This window comes from Grus americana, chromosome 4, assembly GCF_028858705.1.
Source record: "Grus americana isolate bGruAme1 chromosome 4, bGruAme1.mat, whole genome shotgun sequence".
NCBI classification, from domain to species: Eukaryota; Metazoa; Chordata; class Aves; order Gruiformes; family Gruidae; genus Grus; species Grus americana.
The window spans coordinates 6,210,769-6,223,056 of NC_072855.1; the positions used below are offsets into that span (position 1 = coordinate 6,210,769).

The 12,288-nt window shown below is 39.7% G+C and overlaps 1 protein-coding gene across 1 annotated transcript in view; it reads left to right on the forward strand.

Moving 5' to 3' along the window:
* The window catches only part of EIF2AK3 (eukaryotic translation initiation factor 2 alpha kinase 3), a 45,296-nt gene that overhangs the window by 31,287 nt on the left and 1,721 nt on the right, over positions 1-12,288 (forward strand). The window contains exons 11-16 of the mRNA XM_054824584.1: positions 608-730; positions 1,989-2,138; positions 3,160-3,925; positions 8,525-8,692; positions 9,222-9,323; positions 11,660-11,722. Of these exons, the coding sequence (XP_054680559.1) occupies positions 608-730; positions 1,989-2,138; positions 3,160-3,925; positions 8,525-8,692; positions 9,222-9,323; positions 11,660-11,722 (1,372 nt within the window). The remainder of the gene's footprint in view (positions 1-607; positions 731-1,988; positions 2,139-3,159; positions 3,926-8,524; positions 8,693-9,221; positions 9,324-11,659; positions 11,723-12,288) is intronic.

Genomic DNA, 12,288 nt, shown 5'->3' on the forward strand with positions numbered 1-12,288 from the left:
GATGTATAGGGGCATGTCATGATACTCTGGAGAAAATGTGACCATTTCCTGTACATTTATAACTCACTGAAAGTAAGAACTGGAGTATTTAAAATGAGGAAGAATAAGAAAGGTAGTGAGATCTAAGAACAGTGATGTTTTGGAAGGGATGCTTAGAAGGACTAGTTGCAGAAATAGTTATTTGGGGTGGGGTTAAAGGCAAATCATCATTTAGAAAATATTTAGCCGTTACCACCTAGTTTGGGGTATAGAAACTTAGGTTAAATCCCCACGGTCCATGATCCAGTAAGCATGCAACCTGATATTCTGAAAAGCTTCTTCAGTTTGTCATGTGCATGCATAATGTGTCTTGCTGGGTTGTGATAGACACTGAATAAATGCATAATCAGCAACTGTACATTTCATAAATAGGTAACTGTCTGATTGCCTCAGGGGGTTAGCAGGGAAAAAAAGACAAGAAATGCTTCAGGTTGTTCAGTATATTTTGCCTGTACAGAAATATTTTACTCTTAATCATAAATGACTATATTTTTCTATCTTTACTAATGCATTCTTTTCTATCCTCTTTCCATTCTTCTGTCCCTTCCTCACACCCTTCTCCTCCCAGATACCTGACAGATTTTGAACCAATTCAGTGTCTGGGCCGTGGAGGTTTTGGAGTAGTTTTTGAAGCCAGAAATAAAGTGGACGACTGCAACTATGCTATCAAAAGGATCCGTTTACCTAACAGGTAATGAATGAGTTTGCTGAGATACAGAAGTAATGAATGAAAGGTGGGATCCCATCCTGCACTGAACCATCTGTTCCTGAACTGATTTCTCAGCTGTTACGTTATAGTGAATGACATACTTTTTAATGGGGGGTCTGACTTAGTTTTGGCATCAAGCATTTGGCATATGTAATCACAGCAGAAGGGTGACCTGCTTGGCTAAAAACTTGCATAGCAGGACCCTTGTGAGGATGCTGCAGCTACATGGGAACTCCTTTGATTTCCTTGATGAATAGAGCCTTTGATAACAGGACCAGTTATTTGTAGCACTGTTAATTTGCTTCTCTCCTTCCTCTCCTTACCTTTCCTACTCCACCTTCTCTTTCTTTTCTTTTTCTCTCACCAGCTTTTCTGACTCCATTTGTCCATTTGTTTCATTTTCTGGTCCCACAACCCCTACCTTTTCTTTCAGTCATAGGTGGTCAAGCCATGCTGCTGAATTACCCTACACAGAGCTTGCAGCAGTTCCTTTTAGTGGGAGATGGGAGACACTGCTTCTGGAAATCTCAAGTTAGAACAGCAACAGGCAGGCCAGTAGAGGGAGGGGGTAAAGCTATGAAATCTAGAATTACTATTTTTTTGAATGTGTTAAATAAGCGTGACTACTTAAGATTAAAGGTTTTGTTCAGAAATTTAAGGTAGCCTAAATTCTTCTTTTCCAAGCATATTCAAACCCATTAAATAAAACCTTCTGACTTCATATGATCCAGTTATGGTCTTATGAAAAGAGATTATTTATTTCAGTAAGACAGCAGGCTACCTGCTTTCCTGTCCATAGAACGGAGATAGTCTTTATGCAGTCTCCTGATGTTATGCCAGTTAAAGAAATACTAAGGTATTACTGTCTTTCTTCTTTTGTGTCAGTGTCTTCTACATCCCTGCAGAATATTGTTGTTTAGTGGTCTTTTTTCTATCCATGTCAACAGTTGAGAACAAGATGAGCCTTTTCTTCTCAGATTTGATGCCTATAATTATTTGAAAAGGGATGACTAAATACTTAGCTGTTATGAGCACATACTGCTCCCCCACACTTCTAACCTAAAGGAGTTACTCTGGGGAATTTAAGACGTATCTGTCTTTTTTGGTGTGAAGAGCAATACTACTGGCTTGGTTTATACTGGAGTAGCTTTGATTAAATTCCTTTGCAGAAGTTTCTATGGTATGCTGTTGCTTTATGTGACCGTGTCTCTGTTTTTCTTTTCCTCACACCAAATCCTAGGGACCTGGCTCGTGAAAAGGTGATGCGGGAAGTCAAGGCGTTAGCTAAACTGGAGCATCCAGGTATTGTTCGATATTTCAACGCGTGGCTGGAAGCTCCACCTGAGAGATGGCAGGAAAAGATGGATGAACAGTGGTTAAAAGATGAAAGGTAACTCGTGGCTTTTTTAACAGTTGAGGTTGTACATTTACAGAACTGGAGAATTGGTAGATGATCCAGGAAGATGGAGAGACTATGTAGGAAAGAGATAGTTATTAACTTAGCCCGTCAACTTCTCAGATGAACAAGGTACAAATATAACACATTTGTCCATAGCGTCTCTCAATTTTGGGGTCCTCTGTTATGTTAAAGTCCTTCTTTCAGCTTAGGAAACATCCTGTAGTTCTTAACTTCTGTAATTGAATCTATGGGTGGTTGGAAGGTTGGAGCATTGCTGCTGTGATTCAATTTTAAACATCTTTTTTTTTTTTTGGCATCTCTGTCCTCTTTGTTCCTTTCCGTTGCTTTCCTCCTCTTTGTTGTCTTGGTTTAGATAGATCTGATTCAGTACTCCAATGGTTCAATGAATTTATTTTAGCATAGATTTGTGAGGGATAATCAGTGGCGATTTATAAAGCTTGGTAGAAGTAGGTTAAAAATGGAAAGTTAGATAAAGGAGTTAGGGGATGTTGAGAGAAAGGAAAAAGTGGGTGTATGTTAGCATTTAAAGAATGAGTCCTAATACAAGACTATTTAGCAGTCTCATAATAGCATCTTAACGTGCCTAACAATTTTTAGAATACAGCGACCTTTATATTTCAGGCAACAAATTAATATTTCACAGCTGTAATTCTTCCAGTGCACTTTAAATAGTCATTGCAATGCATGTTCTAAAGGATTGAATTTTTTCAAGCTGAAGATGAGCCTGATTGCACATTGGGAATCCAGGCAGTAGAGCTTGCTAAATTTTCCTTTATCAACATTCTTTTCTCAATGAGAGACATTATCCTCGCTAAGAAAAATGGATGCTAAATTCTGGTTGTTAGTGATTCCCACACTTGGGTAGTTATTTACTGCTATGGTATGACGCTGTGTTCTCGGAGGTAGCAGTTGTTAAAACCTGGGCTTCTAAAAATGCATTTCTAGCGGAATGAAGCTCTGTAGTAGTGATCTCTCAATTTTGTTCTTCTAGCACTGATTGGCCACTCAGTTCTCCCAGTCCGATGGACGTCCCATCATTTAAGATCAGAACAGAGCCATTTTCTACAAAGGAGCACATCGAAGTTATTGCCACTTCCTCAGAGAGGGTAAGGTCTGTGGGAATACCCTGTGGTCAGTCCGATTCATCTGGAAGCCAGTTTTCTCCTCTGGAATTTTCTGCCACGGACAACAGGGACTTACACGAGTCAGAAGATCCACTATTAAACCTTCAGGACAGTGTCCTTACAGGCTGTGATGCAGAAGGCAGTACTATCAACAACAATGAGCAGGGTCACGCCTTGGAAATTTGTCCTCCAGCTGTTCCTATTGTACACTTGAGGGAAGGGACCTCCTCTTCTATTGTGTTTGAGGATTCTGGTTGCGGAAATGCTTCAAGTAAGGAAGACAAAATTGATGTTTCACGTGATGAAAGTCTTTCTGAGGAGAAGGCAAAAAGTACAAAGGAATCAGATAAGAAATCGGCTTCAGGAAGTCCCCTCTCTGTTTCTCCACCAAGGCCAACAAGTTTAAGCCTGGACCTTTCTAAAAATATTACAGAAAAAGTCAAGCCCACCTCTCCAAAGGTGTATCTTTACATCCAGATGCAGCTCTGCCGGAAAGAGAACCTTAAAGACTGGATGAGCAGAAGATGCATGATAGAGGAGAGGGAAAGGACAGAGTGTCTGCAGATATTTCTGCAGATAGCTGAAGCGGTTGACTTTCTGCATAGCAAAGGATTAATGCACAGGGATCTCAAGGTTTGTATTCATAGGTTACTGTAGAAAATGTTGGGGATTTTCTTAATCTATTGGCATGATCATCGCTGAATGCCTGAACTTTCCACATTCTGGTTGTAACTGGTTATCTCACTGGCTGCATCCCATAGGCAAAAGTTTTCTGATTTAGTACTGTAAGATTATCTTTGGAGCTATCATCTGTGCCCAAAGGATCATCCAGAAATCTCTGGTGCTGCAAAATTCCTGAAACACATGGACTGACTCAAATGACATCACAGGCTAGCTGTCCTCCTTTGCTTTACAAATTCAACTGTCAGCAATTCCAAATTTGACTGCTGCTAATACAGCAGTGCCAGGCTGTTTAGCTTAATGTCAAGTTCTGCTTTAAACTGACAGATCATGAGTGTGCGGATACAGGTAAAATTTTTTTGTATGTGGGAGTAATACGGCACTGGAGATAAATCCTGCTAAAATGATTGACTCTTATCCGTGATGTCAGCATGGGCATTACAAAAAGCTGAGTTAACAATAAAAGCTGAGTGTACAATAATCTGGAGGTGCAGTACGCCAGGAAGTAAACATTAATCATTCGTTATTGCAATTAAAGTCTTTCTTACAGCAAGACATCTTGTACCTGGCACAGATCTGCTGCATTTGTTTTACGGCATTTTTAGTTCAGGTTCTTTATACAGGGTTGTTCGTTGCTGAGCCGTGTGGCAAAGCAAGCTAATTTGGAACCTGTTCTACCGTTTCAAGTAAATTAGATAATTCTGGTATTTTCCTCCTTCTTTCTATAGTAATACTGCATAAAAGCAGCAGTGTTATTCCTGGTTAGAGAAAGTAAAAATTAAGTATTACTGCTCTAGGTTTGAAAGGTAAAATGTCCTGGAGTTGAATTCTGGGTCAATGCCAACTGTCATAGCGCAACTTTCTGAAGGATTCGTAATCTGTAACATCTGATAACATTCAGTCAGTTAAGACTGGGCAAGGTGGTTTTTACCTCTGGCGTTTAACGTAACTGAAGTCAGGAGTAACTTCTTGTAGCTTGTCTTTCATGTTGTTTCTGATCCTGTGTTAGTGCCTTATCTTGCTGGAACTTCTAGCACTGGAAGTGTCTTTATGTGTTACCAAATACCAGAATTTAACTGAAGAGCCCAGCTGAAATTAGTCTTATTATTATAAGCTCTGAGAAACTGATTGCTTTTGCCAAATGGTGGAGAGGCAGTTCCTGTTTCTCTTTGCTTAATTGAGGAGATGTTAGTACTTACCTCAGTGGAGTAAATACTGAAATGATGTAGCTTCTCAGATGGTAATAATTTGGTATCAGTAGAAACAAAAGGTAAAAATGCCATCTCATATGTGGCAATAAAAGGGATGCAAATTCAGCAATGCTGAAATGATATGTCAAAGTTAGAAAAACTCATGAACCCATCCAAGTATTTTCTTTCCCCATCAGCCTTAAGCAATTACCTTGAACCAGTTATCTGAAACATCTTGAGTGCTTGAGAAACTGACCAGAAAAGTAATTAAATCCCTCTACTGATATGTTGCTAGACATGTTAATTAATAACCTTTCTTAACAATACTGTCAGTTGTAACTCTATGCAGTCTTCACTGAGATCACTGTTGAGTAAAGCTTATGTAGATCTTCACTTAAAGCTATATTAGTCTTAATCAGCAGTTGTGTAGTGTTTTGGTGGAACATCTTAAAAATTTGATGTTGGCAGCAATTTGAACAAGATGTTTTATTTTGTTTAGTTGGTATAAACAACTTGGAAAGGCTCTCCCTGAACAAGTAACTTCCCACTTCAGAAAACTTCCCACGTGTGTATAGATGTTATTCTTGGATCCTGGAAGTTTATTGGTCTGTTACGTGTTAATTTGGTAAAAACAACAGCCAGTATATTTATTTTTTTTCTATAGTTTTCAGAAGCTCCTTGAAGCTGATCTCACCTAAGAGATTGGTCATGCAAGCCTAAGTTCATGCCAGCACTAATAAGCAAATAACCTGCAAAGCTGTTTTGCCTTTGCTAGAGGCAAAGCTAGCTGATAGCAGAGGCCAGTTCTTGCTCTCATTGGCACCAACAAAAACTCATTGACCTGTGAAAATAAGTTTGTATGCATGCATGCATATTAAAAGATTCAAGAAGATCTTTTAAATATTTAAATTAACAGTGCACATTGAGATACGTTAATTAGGTTCTTACGAATCAGAGATACCGTAATGACAGGATGGCAGGAATTTAGGTGGGCAAGTGAATAGGTCACAGTTCAAATTCTTTGGAAAAAAAAGTACAGAAACAGAAGTCTGTCAAGTGAATTTACTGTTATTCCCAGGATAAGCTGTCAATCATGCTTGACAGCTCAAGAGAAATTAGGAGTTTCATAGAACTGCAAGAACAGTAGTGATAGTGACAGGACAAGGGGGAATGGCCTTAAGCTGAAGGAGGGGAGATTTAGATGAGATATAAGGAAGAAATTCTTCCCTGTGAGGGTGCTGAGGCCCTGGAACAGGTTGCCCAGAGAAGCTGTGGCTGCCCCATCCCTGGCAGTGTTCAAGGCCAGGTTGGATGGGGCTTTGGGCAACCTGATCTAGTGGAGGGTGTCCCTGCCCATGGCAGGGGGGTTGGAACTAATGATCTTTGAGGTCCCTTCCAACCCAAACCATTCTGCGATTCTATGATAACAGTCTTAGATGCATTTTGTAGCATTAATTGAATTAAACAGGAGTCTTCCAGATGTGAGTAGCTTATTCATATCTATGAAAAAATGGAGATTCTCATTCTGATTGAAGAGTCTGGAGAGAAATTTCTTCTTCCAGATGGCAAGATAACTAAACTAGAGGGCAGTTGTATTCTTCTGATTTAAATCAAAACCCTGTGCATCTGCCTTAGACTTCCTCTTTCTGTATGTGGTCTTTATGGCTTATTTTTGCTAGCAGTTTGCAATAGCAGAGAGTCCATTCTCCTTAATTTGTAGAAACTATCTGCCAGTCCATTCAGAGACAATCTGTTTTCAGCCAGAGAAGTGCAAGAAATAAAACTTTCTCTTAAGAAGAGTTTTACTCTGTGAAGCAAGACAGATCTTGTTGACCTTTTGTGTGTTTGTTGGAGGAGGAGAGGAATGGAGATCAAGGCAATGGGATACAAATCCCTAGTGGAGACGCTTGTGCCTTCAGCATTAAAATTCTGTTATAAAGATTTTTGACAATATGGGTGTGCAGTCAGAGGGTAGGTGCCGTATAAATGCTTCAGAGAGAGCCTGGAGACTCTATGGGTTTACAGGGTAGTAGCTTTTGTGCACTAAATGAGCTGTGACTCCGAAGGGCATGACATTCATTACAGGAAAATATAGCGGGAGATAAGACGTGGCACAGACAGCAGTTTTAGAGGCAGGATGTGGGCACTGTGGAACTAAGAAGTTATATCTATTTTTGTAGTGCTTATCTCAAAGCTGTCCGTTGCTTAAAAAAACAAGAAGCCTTTTTTCTGTCTCGTTTCTCTCTTGCACAGAGTCGGTTTGTCTTTAACTGAGGGTGTTGGATGGACTTTGAAATAGGACAGCTTTGTAGTCCTTTAATCTTGTGGAAAAATATTGCCCTGTATCTGTCTGCCACCTCCTGTTCCAGGGTTTATGTCAACAAAGCGTCGACTGTGTTCTCCCAACCCTGAAGGTCCAAGAGCTTGCCCAGCACCACCTGCCTCTTTACTGCGCCGCAACCCTTTTCCCATACATAATCCTTCTGCTTCTTTCCCTTTGCAGAAACAGTCTGATCTGCCCCCCAAAATCTGTGTGTCTGACTTTATTTGTAACCAAGGTGGAGCGGTCATGTTTCAAAGAAATAACCATTTATTTGGCATGGGCTGTTCTATCAGCCAGAATGCAAACCTCTTAAGAAACTGTCCGAGATATGTACCATTAGCAAGGGGGCATCTCCGTTCCAGTCTCTTTTATCAGTAGATGAAGCCAAGGATGGTGTTACCTGGCAAACAAGCTAAAGAAGAGCTACGCCAGATCATCACCGTGGCTGCTGTTGCGAATTGCAAAGTTCTTAAGCTTCTATCAAAAATAAAATTTGAATTCTGTTATGCAAACAGCTATTCCAACAGTTAAACCTGCACAGTACCATCTAAAAGGCAGACCTTGATCCCAGGCTTCCACTGTATCTATAATTTAACATTAAGATGAGGTGCTATGTGCTGGGTAATAATAAGGTGAATGAGTTTAGCACTCGGAGATTAGAATAAAAAAGACTACTAGTCAGAACTCCAGCATCTGGTGTGAATTTGCCATGTGGTGGAGAGTTGGATAACTTATCTGTGTTGTTCCCAACAGCTGTTGACTTTTATGTGTATTACTCAGCAGACCTACATAGTGCTAGTAAACCTCTACTGGACAACAAGAAATGAGCAGTCTGAGTTTCAGGAAGGGAGACTAGTTAATAGCAGAAGTAATTCCTTTTTCCTGATTCATAGCTGGTTCTACCAACCTGTTTAATGAGCATTTTTAGGTTTGACAGCATGGCTTATCTGAACTAGAACAAAATGTTATATCTACTGAAACACAGAGACTTGTTTATTACTTACATATTTATTTTTTTTCACCTGTTTGTTTTCTTAGCCTTCCAATATATTTTTCACAATGGATGACATAGTAAAAGTTGGGGATTTTGGACTGGTAACTGCTATGGACCAAGACGAGGAGGAGGAATCAGTACTTACCCCAATGCCAGCTTACGCCAGGCACACAGGACAAGTAGGGACCAAACTCTACATGAGCCCAGAACAGGTTTGTGCTCTGCTCTAAAGCACTATCTGGCAGTGCCTGGAAGACACTTGAATTCTTGGGAGCTCAAAGATCAGGCACTCTTTCTAGTAAATTGTTGCAATCAATTTACTTAAATTCTTTCTCATCAAAGTAGAGTTTTGAGCTAAACTGAATTCCAAAATTAGTATTTTAATGTATATTTATTATAGCAAAACATAGTTAATGATTGTACTTAGATGCATTCATTTATCTTGCTTTTAATGTAGTAGAAAACTGTTTAATATACAAGTTAATTGAACAAGGACATACTATTGTGCATGAAGTTTAAGTTGAAACATTTTGCTTTGCAGTTGGGCTTGCAAAGAGGAGGTGATCAGGACCTTACCACCTCTGCTCATTTGAAGTTTGTCAATGCGCTGGTCCTGTAGTTTTCAGCTCTGCACAGGGCTAATCACTTCCATATGTTGATTTGAAAGAGAGTTGTTTCTGTTGTACATAATTACATACAGTGAGTAGCTTGATTGACCAAACTCTAATTTTGAATTTTCAGATCTGTGGGAACACCTATTCGCACAAAGTGGATATCTTTTCTTTGGGACTGATTCTCTTTGAGCTGCTTTACCCTTTCAGCACACAGATGGAGAGGGTCAGGGTATGTATGGTATTGGATTATCCTCAGTTTGATCATTTGTTTAAAATAGCTACTCGCTTGGTGGAACACTTGCAATAGGTTCTTCTCAGTTTTGAAAAAGCCTTGCAATTAAGAGCACAACTTCTTTATCGGCCTTGTACAGACCCTCTGAATCATTGAAAATAAATTGTAGTCGTCTTAATGTGTGCAGTTGAATTGAGGCCTTAATTTCTTTACAAAGCTCCTCTGTTGTCAAGCCAAGTAAGAGAAGCTATTGAACTAGGATATCCAAGAACTCAAGCAACAAATATAGCTTGTGGCTTTAAGCCTACCAGCTTGTTTTTCATTCAAGAATTGGAACCATGCAGTGCATTTTTATCATTTCTTCCTTCACCTGCATCTGCAGTGCTTTTTCACCCAAAGCACTTAGTGAAAAATTGCTGTTCCTTTTCCTATAGTAAGGCTTAGCTGTGAGTCTTACTCAGCCTCAAGCACAATCTTCCCGGTAACTGATGACCTTCAGGGCATCAAATGTGAATTTGGGAGATTTGATGGTGCATTGCAACTCTTCCTTGCTGTTAAAAGGCATGTGAGATCTATCTTGCTCAGGAACAAGTTCATAGAGAACAGGAGCTACAGCCAGAAAGGTTTTCCTCTTGTACATGGTGAGCAGCGACCTGTGCAGGAAAGAAAGAGTCGTTATAACCTTTATTTATCATTAATGCATGTTTCAGGGGTTAAATTCCCATGTGGAGATGAGTTGGTTTTTAGCAGAGACATAAGAAGCGGTTTAAACCATACCATGAATGCAGCTTGACTGAATGCTTCACCTATGCTGGTGTTGCATTCTCTTGCTTAAAATGCTCTGGCTTTTTATGGTACAAAAGAGCATAGTCTAGAGGAGGAATGATAGTGCTTAATTTGAACCCCTTGCACTGAAGCCAATTTCAGTTTCCCTAAGTAAAATCAATTTTACTGAGACACATACCCTATAAAGAGCTATCCTGATTCTCAGATCTCCTGCAGCAATAGTTAAGAGCTTTGCCCTTCCAGTTTCTGTCTTGAGTATAGAAGCAAAGCAAGGAATTGGAGTGAATCCTAAATTGCATCTAACTCTGATGTTTTACTTCAGAGGAGGGTAAAAAGAGTGCCCTAACTTCCCATGATTTTTACTGTCATTCCACTCTTCTTGATAAAATCAAGAAGAAACCCTCACCCCTTCATTGTCAAGTTCTGGAGTTCACCTACTTCAGTGGTGGTTTCAGAGTTGTTATGCTGAAGTTTTCAGCTGGCATCGGCCAAGCATTAGCACTGCTTGCTGAAGCAAAATGTGCTCTGTCTGACCAGGTAGCCCAGCAAATTCTAGGAATCTGTGAGAAAGGGCTGGAAAAGTCCCCAGAGGTGGAGCATGAGACTTGTCTCTGTCTCAAGCTGTTAGTCTGTGGCAGTGCAATTTATTTCCAAATTAAACATTTGAAAACAGATCACTAAATGCAGACTGAATTGGTAGAGAAGGAGAACAATCTTTTGAAGCATTTTATTGTCATAACACTCCGTTCTCTTGAACAGGAGTTTGACTGTTGCCCATCACTATTAACTGCTCAATTTATACTTTCAGTGGAGCAATAGTGAATTGAATTTTAACTTCAGAATTCTTATATTTTTTGCTCAAACTTTTGTAAAAGGAGATCCTTCCTAAAAGAAATCAAGTGCTAAATATTGCCCTTCTGCGTCAAAACCATGCTAAAGTGGGTCATGGGTTGCTGGCAAGTACAGAACTTAAATTCATAGCGTAGCCTGCTGCAAATAATTGTGTGGCCGAACATGGGGAAATGACTGTCAGTAGATGGAGCCAATGTGCTTGTTATGGAAGAAGCACTGAAAGAGACCAATACGCAACGTGAACTGCTTTCAAAACTGCTGATAAGTCTGCTCCTTAGTCCATAAACGTTAAATAAAGACTAGTGCTTATGTTAAGACAGAGACAGTCATTTCAAGTGTCTTAATACTGGTGTAGGTGATCTTGGGGATTATGGGTAGTGCACAGATTTGTTGACTTTGTTAAGCCAAAGTGAGAAAGGTACAAGCTTGTGCATCTGGCCAGTTCAAAACCGCAGAGATCAGAATTCTTGTACCATGATTCCTATTGCAGGCTGCATACCCGGGGAAGCAGCAACATGCCCATTTAAGTATGTTGTAATTTTTAACCACTAAAGCAAGACTTTAAACCAAGGTTGTTTTTTTCCATCAGGTTGATTTGTTTGCATAGTTTGCATATTTTTTGAAGAATAATAGAGTAATACTACTGAAGAGTGGTATCTTGGAAAAATTACATGTTTTTCTTAATATTTTTGCAGACCTTAAGCGATGTTAGAAATTTGAAGTTTCCACCATTGTTCACTCAGAAATATGCACAAGAGGTAAGTATATCTGATGCTATTAATTATAGCTTTTTCTTTAATAATCATAGCTTTTTTCCTTGGCTTTCCAATTTCTTTGCAGGTAAAAATGAAAAAAAAAAGTTTTTGTGTTATTAAGATGCATTTCTCTAGCCCTGTACTTTTCAAAGCTATAACATTATGATACTGTGGATGATACTTTTGTCACACAGTTTACCTCCAGTAACTACAATATTGTCTGACTTCCCTTTGTCACTTGCTGTCATTCATTTCATGTACATCCTGACACGATTTCTTGCCACAAATCCGTATTCACAAAGAGAAAGTGCAGAGTTCTAGACAGGTACAGGCAGACTTGCAGGCAGCACCATGGCTCTATGGGATCTTGCACCAGGAACTGGATCTCTCAAGTGGGAAACCCTCTGAGGAAATTGCACTGTGTTCTTATCAGTCAGATCCGTAGTGATACGGTTGCAGATGAAAGAGGAGGTGATGTACAAAACCTCTCCAATAAAAAGCTGAGATGCTTTCAGGCGTTCATGGTAGCTTCAGACCAGCAGCTAAAGGAGACTAGCCTTTGGCCTGGG